At 45.7% G+C, this 21,197-nt stretch overlaps 1 protein-coding gene across 15 annotated transcripts in view; it reads right to left on the bottom strand.

Moving 5' to 3' along the window:
- The window catches only part of HOMER2 (homer scaffold protein 2), a 142,347-nt gene that overhangs the window by 24,929 nt on the left and 96,221 nt on the right, over positions 1-21,197 (bottom strand). For all 15 annotated transcript variants that reach the window (XM_077940157.1, XM_077940155.1, XM_028851266.2 and 12 more), the window contains exons 2-3: positions 19,788-19,944; positions 7,261-7,392 (exon numbers count right to left, since the gene is read on the bottom strand). In XM_077940157.1, coding sequence (XP_077796283.1) covers positions 7,261-7,392; positions 19,788-19,877 — 222 coding nt within the window. In that variant the 5' untranslated portion in view covers positions 19,878-19,944. The remainder of the gene's footprint in view (positions 1-7,260; positions 7,393-19,787; positions 19,945-21,197) is intronic.

Here is a 21,197-nt window from a genome sequence, read left to right as displayed (position 1 = left end):
TGTACAGAATCTCTTTAGGTTAATTAGATCCCATTTGTCACTTGTAAGTAAGAGCTAAATGATGAGAACACATGGACATATAGAGAGGAACAACACACACAGAGGCCTATTGGAGGGTGGAGGGTGGAAGGATGATCTGGAAAAATACATATTTTTTAACTTTTAAGTTACATAAGTTACATATATAACTTATTTATTTTACATATATATATATATATATATATATATATATATATATTTTTTTTTTTTTTTTTCCTTTTGAGACTGCATCTTGCTCTATCACCCAGGCTGGAGTGCAGTGGTGCAATCTCAGCTAACTGCAACCTCCACCTCCCGGGCTCAGGTGATTCTCCTGCCTCAGCCTCCTACTGAGTAGCTGAGATTACAGGCATGCGCCACCACACCCGGCTAATTTTGTATTTTTAGTAGAGACGGGGCTTCACCATGTTGGCCAGGCTAGTCTCAAACTCCTGACCTCAGGTGATTCGCCTGTCTTGGCCTCCCAAAGTGCTGGGATTACAGGCATGGGCCACTGTGCCCAGCTATATATATATTTAGACCTACGGTCCCATTGAGGTAGGAAGCAGGACTCCACTCTGGACCAGATTGTAGACTGGCTAATGCGCTCACCAGAGCCATGACAGTTTACCCATTCCCTGGCAATGACCTAGAAGTTACCACCCTTTTTTTGGAAATGTTTGAATAACCTGCCCCTTAATTTGCATGTAATTAAAAGTAGGTAAAAATGTGACCACAGAACTGCCCCACAGCTGCTACTCTCGACACACTGCCTACAGGGTAGCCCTGCTCTGCAGGAGCAGCCACAGAGCTGTAACACTGCCACCTCAATAAAGCTATTTTCTTCTACCACCAACTCACCCCTCAGTTCCCTCCTGGGCAAAGCCAAGAACCTTCCCAGGTGGAGCCCCAGTTTATGAGCTCCCCTGGCCTGCAACACCATCATCCAAGATAAGAACCACATAACCTTCTGATATATTTCTGTCTGTATATATGCATTCATTACCTACATTTCTTTTAAAACAGATTATATATCTCATTTTATGGCCTCTTTTGAAATAAACAATACGATAATAATACTTCCATGCAATTATATGATCTTCTACTACACCTTTTTTTTTTTGAGACTGAGTCTCACTCTGTTGCCCAGGCTGGAGTGCAGTGGCGTGATCTTGTTCACTGCAACTTCTGCCTCCCAGGTTCAAGTGATCCTGTTGCAGCCTCCTGAGTAACTGGGATTACAGGTGCCTGCCACCCACACCTGGCTAATTTTTGTATTTTTAGTGGAGACAGGGTTTCACAATGTTGGCCAGGCTGGTCTCGAACTCTTGACCTCAGGTGATCCACCTGCCTCAGTCTCCCAAAGTGCTAGGATTACAGGCGTGAGCCACCACACCCAGCCTCTACTACATATCTTGATCGCTACATATTACCCTGAAGGATACACCGCAGTTTAACTAATTTCCTACTACTGGATATTAGGGCTTTTTTTTCTGTTATAAATGAGGTTGCAATCTTTGTAGTGAAATCTTTATACCCAGTTACAATTGTTTCCTTAGAATAGATTCTTGTCAATGAAATCCATGGATCAAAGGATATTGAAACCACAAAGGTTTCTAAAATATATTGCCAAATTCTCACATCTTCATTAAGGTCATTTTTTGGTACTTATTAAAATTGTGGTAATAATTTTAAACAAAATCATTATCATGATAGAAAATGAGACCATTACTGTTTGATTTCATTTGTGGCTTTTTTGGCCTTAGCCATTGAAGACCTGCGGCAAACACTACTGTTTGCTTATTTAAAATCTGTTTCTTTTCCCTTAGCTTAAAAGAATCTCAAGTTTTTCTGGAGCAGGAAATTTCCTAGGTGCTAGAGAATGAAAGCTAGTTTAAGCCAATCATGGAAACCCGTTTCCCTGGTTTTTGGTGGGGTAGGGGAATGGGCCAGGAACCCAGCATTGACAATGGGGCCCAAGAAATCTGCCAGGGGGGTTGCTGTGGTACCAGCCTCTTCCTCCTCCCTCTCGCCAAGAATGCAGGTGTGACGGGTAGAGCTTGAAAAGTCATCTTGGCCGGGCACGGTGGCTCAAGCCTGTAATCCCAGCACTTTGGGAGGCCGAGACGGGCGGATCACAAGGTCAGGAGATCGAGACCATCCTGGCTAACCCGGTGAAACCCTGTCTCTACTAAAAAATACAAAAAACTAGCCGGGCGAGGTGGCGGGCGCCTATAGTCCCAGCTACTCGGGAGGCTGAGGCAGGAGAATGGCGTGAACCCAGGAGGCGGAGCTTGCAGTGAGCTGAGATCCGGCCACTGCACTCCAATTTGGGCCACAGAGCGAGACTCAGTCTCAAAAAAAAAAAAAAAAAAAAAAAAAAGAAAAGTCATCTTATCACCATAAAGGAAAGGCCAATAAAAGAAAAAAGAAACAAATGAAATCCATGCAGATCCATCAGACCCAACATCATGGAGCCACTGTACCAGCAACCACCTGCCTCAGGACTTCTCCTTCACATGAGAAGAAATTACCCCATGTATTTAAGCACTGTGATTAGGTTACCTGTTACTTGCAACCAAAAGCATTCTACCTAAAACATGTCAAAATAATTATTAATATCCTCCATTTTAAAAATTAGCTGTTAAATCAGGACCCAGAAGGGGAGGAGATAAAACAATGTTCTTACAATGACACTGAGTGAATTAAAGTGACTATACGGGGACAAATTTGAATTACAGATGAAATCACTGAAATGGGACAAAAGTAAATGCCATGCATGTATCAGAGTTTGGCTAGATCAACCACAGTGCACTGGCAACGCCATCCTGGGTCACTCCCCGTTAAGGGCAGAATGTGTTTCCTTCTGTCTGTAACGAATAAGATGGAACCAAACTTAGAACAGTGACAACTCGAGGTCAAATGCCACAAAGAATCTAAACTTTAACCTCTGGCTCATTCTTATATTTGCTCCTCCTTCTGTCTCCTTTCATAAGCTCTTCCTTTTATCAGAACATGCAAGTCCCTTTTCAATTTCCTTCAGTAGGCTGGGGTTTTATGTCCTCTCCAGTGGATGGACAGACGAGTCCCAGTTTACTTCTGAGAAAACACAGCTTCTACTATTTTTGGACAGCCTATCTAAAGAGCAGAAAATTGCCCTGTAATAATACTTTTTGGACTGTGGTTGGGAAATAGTCCTTATAATGGAGCAGTTAAGACCAAGGCATCTAATTTTCTTTCTGGGGGGTAGAGAGGGAAGTATATATAAAGTGTTCTTAGATGAAAATGTCCACACTGGTGTTCCTTTCTCTAGCCTAGTTATAGTGCTTGATTACCATTCCCCTACAGGGCTGTGGGTGGTTGCTCTGGGAAGTCAGGAATACTCAGCCTGGCTGTCCCCTCAGCACACACCTTGGGAGCCCTCAAGGCCAAGCTCCTCTGTGCTAGCTAACCGTCACTTGTTGAGATGGCCAGACTCACTTCATGATAATTTATCAGTGTGTGGTTAATCATTTCCTTCAGAGAGCAGGGGAAGAAGTTGATTTGAAACGTTTGGACAAAGGGGTTATCTGAGGGCTTCCTTGACAAGTCTTTGTGATGATGGAGGTTGTGGGCACAGAGCAGAACTCCAGCACTGCACCAGAGGCTGAGTGGCTTGGGAGGACAGTGCACTCCTCCTTAATGATAGGACATTTTCTTCTGTCTGGGAAAAATTAGGGGTGGCCATCCTTGGAAGCCAGCACAGCTCAAGGTCTCTTCAGTTTGCAGGGGCACAGAGCATTTAACTTGGACAACGTGTTCTGGTTTTCGTTTGGAGTTCTCTCTGCTGTCGATTCTTTTCATAGAAACCTTACCCCTTTCTACCTAGCTGCTTGGGTTCCTTTAAAGATTGAAGAAATTGTTCCAGGCAGCTGTAAGTGATTCTCTCAAACCACCCTTGGCTTCGGGGAAGAACTCCCAGCCCTGGGAGGGATCAGGAGCATATGACCAGGACGGGCCTCCCAGGGACCACGTCTCGGACAGAAGCTCCCAAGCCTAGTTGTCTGGATATGAGGCAGGTGTGGGAAGGGGCCACTTGGCTGAGGCAGAGGGGGTTCCCAACACACCCTTCCTCACCAAGCACCACTTCAGGAGGGAAAGCACACACCCCCACTCCCCCCTCAGACAGAGGTTCCAGCTAATTATTCTTTCAACAAGTCACCATCACATTTGCTTCTGCTTTAAACAAATTCTCTCTGCTCCTCACGGCACCTGTTCCCGTTCCTCTTCCCCGTTTCAGAAAACAGCCTCACTACCCACCATCCCTCATCACCCCAGAATGTCTTCTTCCTCTTTCGTTCACCCAGTTTTGCCAATATTTGCGCCTCGGTCTTTTTAAAATTTCTCCAACTCTTAACCCTTCATCAGCTCTACCCCAGACTAAAACAATCTAATCTGACTTGCTGCCAGAAAAAATTCTACCTAAAATGCAAATCTGATCATTTTCCTTCTGGACTTAAAATCCTTCTCAGGCCATAGGACAAAGTCCAGAAGCTCTGGCATGACCAATAAAGCCTTCCAAGACTGGACCTTAGCAGCCTTACCCACCCTGAAAATCCTGGACACTCCAACAACAGTAAACTCTCCACAGCTTCCCTCACACACCTCAGTGCCACGACTTCCCTCCAGCTATCCTGTTGTCGGGCAGATGACAGAAAAGGGAAATCCTCCCTGTGGGCAAACCCTGGAACATCTCATGGTGCCACATGCACAGCAGAGGTGGCCTGGATTTGACATCTCGGCGGGAATGGTTAAGGGCCTAGCTGCATGAGGAGGAACCGGGAAGAAACAAGGTGACAAAGAGGTTTGAGAAACAGCAATATCAATGGGTCCAAATGGAACCAGAGCCTGAAAATACTCATATTCCACATGCATGCTCTTCAGAGGCCTTTACGGCAAAAGAGAATATTTCAAACTAGGCGGCAGGAAGGGCTGTTCTATGGATACCCAGTCATTCACTTTCTCTAGGCAGCCTGGTACTTGCTCAAAAGACTTAAGGACACACTGGCCATGGTGCCAGGGGAAAGGGCACCAAATGGCCTTGAAAACACATACTCCTGCTCTCTATGGCCACCCTGACCTCCTGGGCCTGCTGAGTGTCCTACTGCCAACACAGTGACCCACGCCAAGCATCACACCTCTAGGTACCAGGCAGCTCCCTGCTGAAGGCTGATTCCACTGGGCCCCTTCTTCCAGGGGAAGAGTGATTTATCACCAGAATAGACACTGTGGACTGCCATGCCTCTGCCAGCCATACCAGCCAAAGATTTACCCAATACTTTCTATCCCACACGACACCGCTTCAAACCAAGTGAGGCTGCAGAGAACTCACTTCTCTGCACATGAAGGTAAGCAAGAGTCTGGTTGCCATAGGATTCTCAGCTCCTCCCAGGTACCTTATCAGCCAGAAGTGGCAGGCCTTGCAGAACTGTGCTGCACTCGTGCCTGCTGAACATCCTGGGCTTGTGTGCTGTAATCCTGGAACTGAGGGATTGTGGACGGAGAGGACGTCTCCCATAACTATCTCCAATGACCTGCCCTTGAGATTTTTGCCTTTTGCCCATGTTTCCAGGCCCTTGTGATCTGGAGGTTTTACCACCCAGGAAAGAATGCTTCTGTGAGAGGGTGGCACAAGGGTGGATGCTCAGAGTGCCACCAGGTCATTTTGGGCTTCTCAGGCTTCTAAGGAAACAGAGTCCTCATGGAAGTACCTTGGGATGCAGAGGAGGACAGTCTGTGGAGTATCCCCACTGGGGAGCTCATTTGTGACTGGGTATCTGATGGCTGGATCTGTGCGCTGGGGACCGCCTTAGAAGTGTGTGTGCGCACACACATATGTGAGTATACACATACATGCACACACACTGGACAAAGGAAGGGGACAAGTTAGCAGGCTCCTACTGTGGGGAGCTTCCTGACTCACCCTAATTTCCCACTCTTTGAAAATTGTCTTCAATACACACAAGTAACCCAAGCAGCCAAATGTGTTCTAGGCAACTCTGTCAATTCCGCAAGAATCTGGAAATTTGTGAAGCCTTGGAACAGGGGCCACATCTCTGTATCCTCAGTGCCGAGCATGGTGTCAGCAGAGCAGAGGCTGGGTCAGCACTTGTCCAGTCAGTCAGTCAGATGTTCACAGCAAGAGTCTAGAGAAAAACAACTCCTAGAGCCAAGCTGCCGGAAGCAAGTCTGGCTCTGGCCCTTTCCTGGATTTGCAACTCTCCTCTGCACTCCTTGAGAGACTCCAACATTCTTCCAGTAAATTTCTTTGATTTGTAAACTAGTCAGTCTTACCTTAAACCAAAATATTCTCAATACTTACAAAGGGCTCTTCTACCACCCTAAAAGGAAATGTAGTCTCTAAAACAGGCTCTCAGCCCCTTTAAACTGCTGAGTGAGGCCTCTCAGAGGCGATCAGTTTATTCCCTCAGTTCTTGGGGTTCTCCAAGGCTGTAGTCAGCCATGATCTGCTCCTCAACACCTTTCTAACCATCCAAGGAGTATGTCCCAGGCCCCTTGGAGAAGTGACTTGGAGCTATGAATCCTCTCCCTAGAAAAAAAACCAACATACACACACCACTGTGTGGCATTTTAAGGGACATGGGGAGTCCAGGCTAAGAGCTTCCATTATGCATCACCTTACTCCCCAAGGGCTCCAACCACAGAGTCACTGACATTGACAGCTGTCAGAGACAAAGTGTGCCTTACTTCAAAAGGGGTAACATGCTTATTTCATCAAGATGCATTCTTGGCAGCAGGAACACAGTCTCTTCCTTGGAAGTCCTATAGTAACAACCGTCCAATAACTGTGACCTCACACAGGAAGGTCACCTAATCCTCAGAGTCCTGAAAACCCAATGGATCTGGTTTTGGCACACAAGCCAGTGCTCAGTCTGTATGCTGATACCGCCGGGCACAGGGAGCAGTGGCTGACACCTGGAGGGGAGGATGGACTGGCCACGCTGCAACTTCAGGCCCCAAAGCAGCATTTGTTAGATACGAATTTCCTTTCCCCAGATGACTTCAATGAACCTGGTATTTCAAAAGGGCCCCTGCTTTGGCAGCCCCGTGATGCCAGAAGGAGTGAAACCAAAGACCAGAAAGGAATCTCGCTCACCAAGGGCACATCCCTTGGTGGACAATCACTGAATGAGAATGGCATCTGATGCAGGACTTACTGTACTGTGGATAGGACCATGTTACCTTTGTCAGCTGCTGCTCAGAGGAAAACCCCAAACCAAACACCGTGTTGGCTCTGCTGTCGGCCCACTGCCCAAACTTCTGTGACGTTTTGGTGAAGGTCATATTCGGTGTGATTGTGCTGTTTATGATCACCTGCAGAAAAACAGCCCAAAGGGTGAAAATTTAAATGTTGAATGAGACAAAGTCATTCCTTAGAAAGTCTTCTGTTGGCAAAGCCAGTGCTTCAAGCCTGCATCCCCTGCTCTGTTAAATATGGTCCCAAGTTCTCCTGGCACAACCCATGCTGAGTCAGATACACAATCATGAAAAGGGGCAACTTCAGAGACTTAACAGTCAGTCTAAAATAAGATCCTACATGTTATCTGTGGGAGAAAGTCTCTCCTAAGCAAATAATAGTTTCCCAAACTGCTATTTATTTACCCAAAGCTGCCACGCATCAGAGTGCCCTTAATGGCTAGCCATGTCCCACATTCTCTGAAGAACTGCACTATGTCGCTTTATGAGTCACCTGGAGCCCCAGTGTCCAACTCAAACAATTGAAAATCTCTATAAGCAAGTGAGGCCTGCTGCTTCCCAACAGAAAGGAGCAGGTACAGTCCAATTAGGATAATTTGTAGAGGGTTAATTGACAAAGAAACTAATTATACAGGTGTGAGTGGGGTACAGGGAAACTGTAAGGATAGTGCAGCATCCTTGGCCTAAAAGAATAAGGGGATGGAGTGGCTACAGACCCTGGAAGGGGGAGGGGTCACGTAGAGCAAGCTACCTTGAAAAGAGAGGTTACCTTCTGTTGGGGGATACAGTCAGCACATGGCGACCTCACAGGAGTGGGAAACTGGGGGAGCAAACACTCTCGCCTCTCCCTTTGATCTCCAGTTGCCATTGGACAAACCCAGCTAGAAGCTAGAGGGCGTGGGAGCCCACTGATGTCTGCAAGTTACCCCTCCGGGACCAGAGCAGTGTCAAGAAGGGTAGAGGATGAATCTGAGGTGGAAGGGTAAAAAGATAATATCTAGCACATGGTACATTTATTCATTCAAACATTTATTGAACATTTACTATACACCAGACACTCTGCCAATCAAAGATACAAAGATGAATCAGTCAAGGTTCCTGGTCTTTCAATGGCAAGTAGTCAGGAAGAGGGCAGAGACATCAAACAATTGATAAGGGTTATAAAATATCAACAATGGCTTACTTAAGTAGAAATCATTGGAAGTCCTAAGACTCTAAGAAACACTCAGGAAAAATACTCTTGGAAATAAAGGATTACTGGGTGTCTACATAAGGGCAGGGTGGCAGTAACCACTGGCTGCTTCCTCATCAGATGATCTGAGCAGAGAATAAGAGTAATATAAGTAAATACTCTAAAGAGTGAACCTACCAGCAATTTTACTTACTAAGGTTGTTTATTCTCAATGGTCAACTCAGAACACTTTCCTTGTAACTGATAAAACAGAGAAGAGAAAAAAGTTTGAATGGCATAGCCCTTGCTTTCCATGGCAGGAACCTGGGTCTACTATTTTGCTAAAGGACAGACCTTCCAGATACAAATTCTTGCCTTAACTAAAGGGATCCAGACAGTAAGTGACAGCTGTCACTAGTAGTAGAAGTATCATTGCTATTGCTATATCTACATTTATCTATCTATTAGACTATTGAGTTTGCTGATAAGCCACTGGCTCAAGAGAAAACCTTGGCTTAGCTGGTAAAATAATTTTTAGAATACTAACAACAGCAATTACTATTTGTTGAACACTTATTGAGTGCCTGATTTATATCAGTTCACTTAAACCTTACAACAAGCCTATGCATATGACTATTTCTTCATTTCACAGAAGTAACTGAGATTTGGGAAAGTTTTTTTTTTGTTTGTTTGTTTGACTTTTTTGAGACGGATTCTTGCTCTGTCGCCCAGGCTGGAGTGCAATGGCATGATCAAGGATCACTGCAACCTCCGCCTCCTAAATTCAAGCGATTCTCCTGCCTCAGCCTCCTGAGTAGCTGGTATTACAGGCGCCCGCCATCACGCCCAGCTAATTTTTGTATTTTTAGTAGAGAAGGGGCTTCATCATGTTGGCCAGGCTGTTCTCAAACTCCTGACCTCAGGTGATCCGCCCACCTCGGCCTCCCAAAGTGCTGAGATTACAGGCATGAGCCACTGCACCCGACTGAGATTTGGGAAAGGTTAAACTAACTTGCTTAAGGTAACACATTAAAGCTGGCCAGCAGGAGACTCTAGAGATAAAAACCCAGTTGTCTGACTCCAAAACTTGTCCAATAAACTTCTATATCATGTTGCTTCTCATTTTATACACGATGAAGATAACAAACATTACTGCCTCTCTTCTTTTCCCCATCTATGAAGTACTGATGTCCATGTGCTACGGTCCAGGTGACTTTTTCTTTCCTTATAATAACCCTTCCATAATGCCAGTGGCCACGTGAGTTAGGACATTTTACCAAATGTTTTCCATCTGGAAAACTGAATGCAACATGAGAAGTCAAGATATCTGCCTGCTGTCACTGGACACTATCAAGAGATAGGGGCAGGGAAGCAGGGTGTGGAAAATGCACATCTAAACTACTGGCAAGTGTAGGGCAAAGTTATGGGACCTTGGAGGGTGGTGGGATTCTGGCTCAGCCCCAAGCAGGACAGATATAGTGGAACCAAGGCAGACCTAAGGAAGGTGTGTGGCTGGGAGCCGGATCAGAATGGATCACATGACCCCCAAAAGCCCTCTGGTCATCTCTCAATTACCAGAATCCTGGGAGGACAAAGCAATGACTACATCCATTCAGAAACTGGATTCATTTTAAATCTTGCTGCTACCTCATTGCAGGCCTATGCCCCTAGGTCAGTCACCACACGCCAAGTCCCCTTGAAAAGCAGTGGGAGGAGGCTGGCCAAAGTACAGGACATGGCTCTTAAGCTCACCCAAACAGGCTGTCCCAGAGGCAGTCAAGCTGGAATAACAATGGTGATACCCCCTGCTATTTCTTTAAAACTTAGTTTCTAGGGCACTTTTTCACAGTCTTTAATCCCCATTTTTTTCAGATGGCGAAACTGAGGCTGAACAAGGTCAAGTGACCTATTCAAGGTTATAAAACGAATAAGTGGCTAAAAAGCATACAATGCATGTCTTACTTACAAAGCAACAATGGACTGATTTCAAGAGCTAAGTCTATTTATGATGGCTGGAGGTTCATTCAGCTTCTTAAATCTGTAGACTCATTAGTTTTTAGAAAATTCTCATTCTCTCCATGAATATTGCTTCCGCTCTATTCTCTCTCCTTGCTTCTACTTCTGGGACTCCAATTACAGACCTGCTAGGCTTTTTGAGTGTGTCCAACATTTCTCTTTGAGATAGGGTCTTGCTCTGTTACCCAGGATAGAGTGAAGTGGCACAAACATGGCTCATTGCAGCCTCAACCACCTGGGCTAAAGTGATCCCCCCATCTCAACCTTCCAAGTAGCTGGGATTACAGGTGTGCACCACCATGCCCGGCTAATTTTTGTATTTTTTGTACAGATGGAGTTTTGCCATGTTGCCCTGGCTGGTCTCAAACTCCTGGGCTCAACCAATCCATCTGCCTCAGCCTTCCGAAATGCTGGGATTATACACAGGAGCCACCATGCTGGCCATGCCCAATATTTTTTACACTTATCAATTATTTTTTCCCTGATTCTTGGTTCTCTCTGATTCTATTTGGGTATTTTCTATTAATCTGCTTTCCAGGTTACTAATCCTGGTCACTGATGTATCCAATCTCCTGTTAAATCTATCTATTGTTATCTTAATTTCAGATATTGTTATTTTTTGTTCTAGAATGTCCATTTGGTTCTTTCAAAAACAAAATTCTAAGTCTCTGGGAATATTCTCCTTCCTTTCATCTATTTTGTCCACATTCCCTCTGTTTCCTTGAATATATTAATCATAGTTTGCAGGCTCATGCCTGTAATCCCAGCACTTTGGGAGGCAAAGGCAGGTGGATTGCTTGAGCCCAGGAGTTCGAGACCAGCCTGGACAACATGGCAAAACCCCATCTCAACTAAAAATACAAAAATGAGCAGGGCATGGTGGTGTGTACCTATAGTCCCAGTTACTCAGGGGACTGAGGCAGGAGGATCACCTGGGGCTTGGGAGGTCAAGGCTGCAGTGAGCCGTGATCACATCACTGTACTCCAGCTTGGGTGACAAAAGTGAGACCCTACCTCAAAAAAGAAAGAAAAGAAAAGAAAGAGAAAGAAAGAAAATAAAAAATCATAGTTTGCAATAGCATTATGTCTTTAAAAACAAAACCATGTGCATACCTTAATTTTAAAATATTTTGTTGCTAAAAAATGCTAAGGATCATTTGAACCTTCAGCAAGTTATAATCTTTTTGCTGATGGAGGGACTTGTGTCGATCCTGATGGTTGCTGACTTATCAGAGTGGTGGTTGCTGAAGGGTGGAGCCATTGTGTCAATTTCTTAAAATAAGACAATAATATTTGCTGCATTGGTTGATTTTTCCTTTCACAAAAGATTTCTCTGTAGCATGCATTGCTGCTTGACAGCATTTTATCTACAGTAGAACTTGCAAAAACAATATCCACTACCAACAGAACGGATAAACACACTGTAGTATTTCCATATAAAGAAATACTAATCCAGCAGGAAAATTAACCAAGGCTAACCAAATTGATCAGCATGGATGAATCACAAAAATTTAACATTAAGTAAAAAAAAAAAAAAAAAAAAAAAAAAGAAGTTACAAAAGAACACACACATTATGAGTCTCTAGTATGATTCTATTCATATAAAGGTCAAAAACAGGTAAAATTGAGTAACAGATTATTTAGGGCAGGGGTCAGCAAACTATAACCCTCAGGCCAAATCTAGCCTTTGGCCTATTTTTGTAATTAAAGTTTTATTGGAAGACAGCCATGCCCATTCATTTACATATTGGTCTATGGCTGTTTTCTGGCTACAAAAGAGTCAAATATCTGCAGCAGAGACTGTACAACCTGAATACAAAACTTTTTTTAAAAATTACTCTCTGGCCCTTAAAGAAAAAGTTTGCCAACTTCTGGTTTAGCAATATATACACATGTGGCAAAACTATACAGAAAAGCAAGGGAATGCTTAATACACTCTTAATAGAGAGCGGTGATCTCTTGAGGAGTGGATGGGAGAGCATCTAACTAGGGAAAGGCCCATTGAAGGACTTCTGAAGTATTAATGAAAGATGTACTTCCACTGGGTGGTGGGTACATATGGGTTTGCTTTATTATTAGACATTGAATGGTGCCTATTAATACAAACGGTTAAAAACAAAGTCTACAAACCCATAACAAAGTTGTCAGGGAGGATAATCTTCAGAGTGGGCAGAGGCTTATGAAAACAGCAGGGAGTACCCTTCCCGCCCATGGAGACACTTGGAAAACTGTGTTAGGGTGGCTGGACCTGTGGGTTCTGGCGTCAGAGGAGATGCGAGACTTGAGTAAACTGAGGGATGAGAAGTGAAGGGGTCATCAGGTGGAGAGTGTCATCTGGTGGAAGAGAAGAAGAGGCCCAGGGCAGAAGGCTGACTTAAGGAACAGCAGGTGAAGGAGCTGGCAGTACACCTGCCACAGGTGGCCAGGAACCAAGGAAGAATGAAGCCCTGGGAGCCAAGGGTGAGTGTGTGAAGGATGAGGGCACAGTTGAGTGTACAATGTAGCAGAATGACTCAGCAGAATGAGAACTGTTCCCCCCTGGAGAGAGGGGAGAATAGATCTGGGGGAGGGAACCAAAGCCCAGAAGGGAGAAGGGGCTGCGCACCCCAGGCATAAGCTTCATATGGGCTCCCATCTCTGTGTACACCTTCCTCTTGTGTGAGTCATCTCTGAAACTTTCACAGAAAAAGAAGCCACCCTAGTAAAAGATCCAGTCCTGCAGATCAGTGGGACCAAGTTGTCACAAAATGCACAAAACACACGTAATCAAGGGCTACTTGGAAGTAGCAAAATGCTAAGCTCCTCCTGTCTCTAGTCTCACCTGCTCTAGATTTCAGAGGAAGTTGCTCATGAAACAGGCAGGGGGAGACAGGCCCATCGGATTCCCTTTATGAAAAGTCTTTCCCAAATCCAGGGAGATGAAGTTGGATGAACCTGGGAGTTTTCCACAAGAGGCTGGGGCTGAGACATGTCATCTGCTCCAAGAGTAGTTATTAACAGGTGCTTCCCTGTCTCTACTAAAAATACAAAAAAAATTAGCCGGCTGTGGTGGCGGGCGCCTGTAGTTCCAGCTACTCGGGAGGCTGAGGCAGGAGAATGGCGTGAATCCAGGAGGCGGAGATTGCAGTGAGCCGAGATCACGCCACTGCACTCCAGCCTGGGTGACAGAGTGAGACTCTGTCTCAAAAACAAACAAACAAACAAAAAAACTAATCACAGACAGCGAAGAAAAGAAAAGCTGAAAACCTACTGTGTGCTCGGAACCTTCCTAATGCTTGCTCCCTTAACAGAAGGTGCTCTATATTTATTCAAAGGAGTGAATTCTAATGATGGGTGGACGAGCAGAGCCTGAATGTGCTCCTGAAAGTAATTTTACATTCCTAAAAGAAAATACCAAACAAGTCAGAGTTTTAGAAGCTGATATCCTCTGAACCATCACCATCAGGCAGCACTCACAACACAGCAGGTGCAGCTAAATATTTGTAGAAGGGATGACCTCTAAGGTCTCTTCCAATACAGGTTTCTATGATCCTATAAATAACTGAGAACCAAGGGCAGCAGAGTCATCCAGAGCTCCCAGGAGAAGCACCTGCTTCAGGCAAGTCTTGTCCACAGGCAGGCAGTTTCTCATAAGGATGGCAGTGATTAACTCAGTCTGGAAAGAGTGCCAACAACACAATGAAATCAAGTGCTGTGATGGCTCAATTAACCAATGCTCTGAAAATGGAGTTTCTTTATAATGGAGCTGGCTGTTCTGCCTAAAAACTCACCATAAATCACATGCCTATTGGCATGTGCCACATGGTTCATAGCAGTGCTCTGAGAAGCCAGGAGTGGGGAGATGCCCTCATGTGGCTCCCATCTGTCCAGTGTCTATAAACAGGGACAACCCAAGGTTTGGATTCTTGGGTCCCCCCTTGGCGGTGACCCTGCCCCTGTCTGCTGTCCTTCTGTGGACACAGTATACCTGCCACAGGCCTGGAGAGAAGGTGGCCAGACTTGACCTCATCATCCACTCATTCCCCCACCCACTTCCATGGCGTTGCCCACCCTGGCTTGGTGCTGGGACTCCAAAAATGAGCCAGGCATGGTTGCCATCCTCAAAAAGCTCACAGTCTCCTGGCAGCCCCAACACTGACGTGGATCCACATCATCCCCTAGAGCTTGGGCAATGCTGAGGCAACACACTGAAGTTTTCCCACCCACTCACGTCTTTAAACAGCTGGAACTGACACATGAAATATTGTCCCAGGGAAGAAGGAAATGTCTTTCTGTTTTAAGAATTAAGAACAGATCTGAATACAGATCTTCCTATCATGAGTAGCACCAGCTGCTTCCAGAGGGAGGAGAGGCTGTCCATACATCCCTCCCCAGCTGGAGCGTGACACATGCTTGGACAGGGCAGACGAGCTGGCTATGCCTGGCATGGAATGACAGCTGCTAAAGCTGCTGGCCACAGCTTTCCTTCTCAAGGAGCCTGTGCTCTCTGGCTGCCCAGTTTACACAGAAGCTGAATCTTATGTGGCCTTTGCTCAGAATGACCTCTGAGTCCATTCTACACCAGCCACTTCTTACAGAAACACATCTACTCCTCCACTGGGGAGGAGTGGAGGAGGCTTCCCCTTCCAGCCCACAACAGCCTCCTGCTTTGAGAGGGACAGATGGCCCAGAAGTACCACTCAGAGGCTCAAAGTAATAAACTTGATGTGGCCCAGCCAACAGAGAGAGGCAGGACTCAGGCACTAGACCTGCCCAAGGTCACAGAGGTGCAGTGTGGGGAAAAGAAAGAAAGATCAGACTGTTACTGTGTCTATATAGAAAGAAGTAGACATAAGAGACTCCATTTTGTTCTGTATTTGAGATGCTGTTAATCTGTGACCCTACCCCCAACCTTGTCCTTGCAAGAGACATGTGCTGTGGTGACTCAAGGTTTAAATGATTTTGGGCTGTGCAGGGGTGCTTTGTTAAACAAGTGCCTGAAGGCAGCTTGCTGGTTAAAAATCATCACCATTCTCTTAATCTCAAGTACCCAGGGACACGTACACTGCCAAAGGTCGCAGGGATCTCTGCCTAGGAAAGCTAGGTATTGTCCAAGGTTTCTCCCCAGGTGATAGTCTGAAATATGGCCTCATGGGAAGGGAAAGACCTAATCATCCCCCAGCCTGACACCCGTGAAGGGTCTGTGCTGAGGAGGACTAGTATAAGAGGAAAGAAGGCCTCTTGGCCTTTGAGATAGAGGTTGAGATAGAGAAAAGCATCTGTCTCCTGCCCGTCCCTGGGCAATGGAACATCTCGGTGTAAAACCTGATTGCATGTTCTGTTTACTGAGAAAGGAGAAAACCGCCTTAGGGCGAAAGGTGGGACTTGCTAGTGCAATGCTGTTCTTTATGCACTAAAAAGGTTTATGGAGATGTTTGCATATGCATATCAAGGCACAGCACTTTTCCTTAAACTTATGTCACAGAGATCTTTATTCATATGTCTTACTGCTGACCTTCTCCCTACGATAATCCTATTATCCTGCTACTTCCCTTTTTCTAAGATGGTAAAGATAATTATCAATAAATACTAAGGGAACTCAGAGACCGGTGCAGGCGTGGGTCCTCTGTATGCTGAGCACCGGTCCCCTGGGCCCACTTTTTCTTTCTCTATACTTTTGTCTCTGTGTCTCATTTCTTTTCTCAAGTCTCTCGTTCCACCTAACGAGAAATGCCCACAGGTGTGGAGGGGCAGGCCACCCCTTCAGTGCAGCCCATGAGCTAAGACACAGCCCCAAAAGTTAAACGCATCTGACCACCTGTCATCACGGTTCAGACCAACATTTGGGATCAAAGGCCTAAAACCAAGTGGGCTGACCCAGTGTGGTAGAACACAATGAGGAGGACACCAGGAAGTGTCCAAACTCCCCCAGCCCAGGAGCATCCATGCCTATGTGGTCTGCCTGAGGCTCCATAGCATGCATGAGGCCTGGGACGTGCGGCTGGGCAGGGAGCAGGGCTCCAGGCTTGGGTAGCCAGTGAACATGGAACCAGAACAGATGCTCAGAAATAAGAACAGAAGGGGAACCAAGCTGAGTGAACAGAGATGGGGGTAAGGGTGGGCAAGGGCAACAGACAAGAGCCCATAAGAAGACACTGGCATCAGCACAGATGCCCAGCAGTCAGCTGGATACACTGCACCTGATTCCAATCTGCAGACAGGAGGCGATCCATCTGGAGTATTCGGGCAGGATCGAGACTGGGCTCAGGGAGATAAGGACCTTAGTAATGGGTGGGGAAGGGGCAAGCCACAGGGGACCAGACAGTAGCAACAGTTGCTACCACTCTAGGGTTTTCTCTCCATGCCCACCCGACTTGTGGAGCAGCTGAAGGCACAGGGTCTGATCCAGACCTGGGATGCTGGGTTTACAGGTTGCTGCCTGCCAGGTCGAGAGAGGGCCCAGCAGGGCTGAGTTTACATTGGGACCACTTTCCAGTGCAGTGTGGTCAGGTTCTCCAGATGCGATATGTGCTCCCATCCCCAATCCCTGAGTGCCAAAGATAGTAATTAAACAGCTGAGGTCCATCCCTACTCCCCACTTCCTGGGGCCTTCTGTTCCCTCATGGGATGCTTCCTTTTGCAGAACGAGGCTCTGTCATGGATCTCTGGTGCCACAGCACTAAGGCAGGAACACCAGGTGGCGGCAGGGCATGGTGGCTCACACCTGTAATCCCAGCACTTCCGGAGGCCCAGAGATGGATCATTTGAGGCCAGGAGTTTCAGACCAGCCTGGCCAACATGGCAAAACCCATCTCTACTAAAAATATATAAATTATCCAGGCATGGTGGTGGGCACCTGTAATCTCACCTACTTGGGTGGCTGAGGTGGGAGAATCGCTTGATCCCAGGAGGTGGAGGCTGCAGTGAGCTGAGATTGTGCCACTGCACTCCAGCCTAGGTGACAGAGTGACACCCTGTCTCAAAAACAAACAAATAAACAAAAACAAACAAAACAAAACACACACACACACACAAACAGGTGGCTGGGCACCACAGAATGGGTAGTCCAAGATCCTCCAACTAGCTCTGAGTTCCAGCGGCATCCCATGGCCTAGGTTTTGGATTCCCAGCCTGTAAGTGAGTCTATAGCTTGATGGCTCTCCCACACTGAGCCTAGACTAGTGCTGTGCCGCAGCCAGGGGCTTAGCCCACCCTCCCACACCCATCTGATTTCTCATAACTCATATTTGGCTGGGACTCCACCACATTGTCACAGCCTTCAGGAACTGCACAGCCATAACGACACAGTGGCCGACACTTTGACAAATTACTAAAAGCTCAGCTAATAGGACTAAAGCACTTGTTCTAAGAAAGTCGTTTTATCTATATTTAAGCCCAATATATCCTTGGATAACTCAACTGACAAAGGTACAAGCCCATCGAAGGATGGCAGATGAACTGACAGAATCTGTAGATAAAAGAAAGCAGGTCAGCTTGATTCACCACCGCTGCCAGAACACCCTGGAAAGAGTCCAGGCGATTGCAGCGCAGAAGCACAGAGAAGTGGTAATTACAACTGTGGCATCACTATGTCTCTCAGAAGGAAAAAAAATAAAGGCACCTTTCAGATGTTCCCCCATCAAACACGAGGTGCCTACCTACTATGTGCCAGGCACTAGCACACTTCCTTACTGTTCACCAGATCCTGGGATTTGCTATCATCCTACTATCATTCTGCTTGCTTAGGCAGAAAGACCAGTGCCTTCATCTCTGAAGTGGAGGGAGATAACACACTACCTGCCTGATATGTGTCAGGAAACTCTCTTCTACCAACCAGGAGACGCCTGCTCCAACCCGACAAACCAGGAACTGGTGTGCAAATAACTGGGCATAGGCCCCAGTCTACCAAGCCTCCCCAGAGGCGTGAACCTCGGCCAGGTCAGGTCATTACCTCTCCTTAGACCTCAGCTGTAAAATGAGGACTTCTGGGGTCCATTCCTGAGGAGGAGGAAGGGCTGTGGCAACTGAAAGGGAGAGCAAGAGGATCCCAGGGTCAAGCCACCTTTATCTGCAGTTGCCAAGGTGCAGAGAAAGGGCGCAAAGCAGTCACTTAAAGAACATGGGCTGAAGTGCCCTGATCTCCTGAAGAGATCAGGAGGCACCAGCAGGCTCTCATGTCTTCCCTGGGAGAGCTTCCCCATGCCTTCTGCTTGTGGAGTGCACAGAAAAGCCTCCATCCAGGGCCTGTTCTATTGCTCAGCCCCCAACTCCCCTGCTTCCTGTTGCATAGGAAGGCTGATCTAGAGGCAGAAGTCAGACTAGACTGCAGGTGGGAGATGAGGCAGCTACTGCAAGGGTCCAGGCGAGACTGTGATAGGACAAGAATTATGGTCTTTAAAACAGCAGGCACGAGTGGGTGACACTTCAAAGGCAGATTCACTTGACAAACTTAAAGAGGAAGGACTCTGTGTTTCGCTTTATTAGCCCGAATGATTGGGGAATAAAAATGGAGAGGTGGTTTAGAGGACAAATAGGGGAATTCAGCTTTAGATACACTGAATTCCAGGTGGCAGCAGATAATCCATGTAAAAACTGTACAGCAGGATGAAGACAGAAAGACCATAAACCAGCAGGTCTATATTTTTTAAAAAAAGACTTGGTGATACTTCTGCTGGTATCCCTTCTTAATTCTGTTCCTATGATAATGTGGCAAAAATATCATGGGAGAGAGAATAACAAAAATATATATGTATTTCAAGAAATACTCCAAAACCACCTAATAAAGTTCAACTCCTATGCCTAATAACACCAAAACCTGACTAGATAGAATACCCAATGCTCGCAAGGGTGAAATAGCAGACACTCTCATACAGGCTGGAAGAACAAAGCCTTCTGGAAAACAACTTGACAATATGCATCAAGAGCCATAAAGCGTTAATATCTTGCCCTATAATATTACTTCTAGGAATCTATCCTAAGGACTATTCAAAAGAAAGCAATGGTATGTGATGAACAATTGAGGATATTTGGTACATGAAGATGCTCATTATCCATAATAGCAAAACATTGGAAGCCACTTAAATATCCAACCACAGGGGGAAAATTAAGAGCATTATAGGCCGCCGGTGAAATTATTATACAGGCATTAAAATGTTAGTTATGAAGACAGTGGTAACAGAGAAATCTTTTTCTTTCCCATTTACCATAAGTTTAAATGAAAAAAGAACAGAATATGTTATACAGACATTATAACAATAACTTCTGTGTTAAGATGGCAAGATTCTGGGTGAATCTTGGATGAAAAATAAGCCACTGAGAGTGTTAAAATCAGTTGAGGGGGTGGTACCTTGGCTCCGTCCACACTGATGATCCGATAGCTGTTCCTTGTGACATCATAGAAGTAGGAAACGGTGACCGCCTGCTTGCTCGCAGGCATCCAGTTCTTCTTGGTGTTGGGGTCAATCTGGAAGACATGCGCTCGGGTGGTGAAGATGGGCTGTTCTCTGCAACAGGAGAGTGGGCGTGTGAGTTGAGAGAACATGACTTAATGTATAATTTATGATTTCTAGGCCACCTACTGCCCCAAAAGATTTTAAATAGCTTATAGGGAAACATACATATGCATGAAGACAATTAAAATAAAAGCAAAGAGAGAAGAAAAAAAGAGACACCAGTGAGTAGTTTTTGCAAACCACATTCCACTTAGCTGTTATCCCCTGAGATTGCAGGGCAATTGGTGTAATGAACAATTTGCTTAAAAGGCAACTCCTTGTTCAGTGTTTTTGAGTCCCTGTCAAGTGTCCTATACTTTTTCTGACATCCTGTTGTCATTTTTAGGATTTTGGAACCAATTCATTTTTTAGAATTTTGCAACAAATTTTGGGGGATTCTGCAACAATTTTAGGATTTTCCAATCCATTTGCAGCTTAATGTTATATTTCTATTAAGTACTTCTCAAATTTGCAGTAACTTATGAATGATATAATTTTATCTTTTTTTTTTTTTTTGATATGGAGTCTCGCTCTGTTGCCCAGGTTGGCGTGCAGTGATGTGATCTCGGCTCACTGCAATCTCTGCCTCCTGGGTTCAAGCAATTCTCCTGCTTCAGCTTCCTGAGTAGCTGGGATTACAGGCATGCGCCACTGTGCTCAGCTAATTTTTGTATTTATAGTAGAGACGGGGTTTCACTATGTTGGCTGGGCTGGTCTTGAACTCCTGACCTGATGATCTGCCTGCCTCTGCCTCCCAAAGTGCTGGGTTATAGGTGTGAGCCACTGTGCCTGGGTCTCTTTTTTTTTTTTAAGGAGACAGTGTCTCACTGCTGCCCAGGCTGGAGTGTAGTGATGCAGTCATAGATCACTGCAGCCTGGATCTCCGAGGCTCAAGCGATTCTCCTGCCTCAGTCTCCCAAGTAGCTAGGAGTATAGGCACGTGACACCACACTTGGCTAATTTTGCGGGGAGGTGGTGGGTAGAGACAGGGTCTCTCTGTGTTGCCCAGACTAGTCTTAAACTCCTGATCTCAAGTGATCCTCCCACCTTGGCCTCTCAAAGTGCTGAGAGGGCATGAGCCACTGCACCTGGTAATATGATAGAATTATTTTGTGTCTCTGTATCTCTTCAGTCTAATTCTGGAACCATTCACCAACCTGACCAAACCTTTGAATTTTATGTTTCCAACTCATAAACCTTTTGAGTTTTATGTAGAATTCATCAAATCCATCCCTTCTGCTATTCTTGCCTCTATATTGTTGCTT

Source organism: Macaca mulatta, chromosome 7, assembly GCF_049350105.2.
Source record: "Macaca mulatta isolate MMU2019108-1 chromosome 7, T2T-MMU8v2.0, whole genome shotgun sequence".
NCBI classification, from domain to species: Eukaryota; Metazoa; Chordata; class Mammalia; order Primates; family Cercopithecidae; genus Macaca; species Macaca mulatta.
Note: the sequence above shows the minus strand (reverse complement) of the source record. Positions and strands in the feature narration are given on the sequence as shown.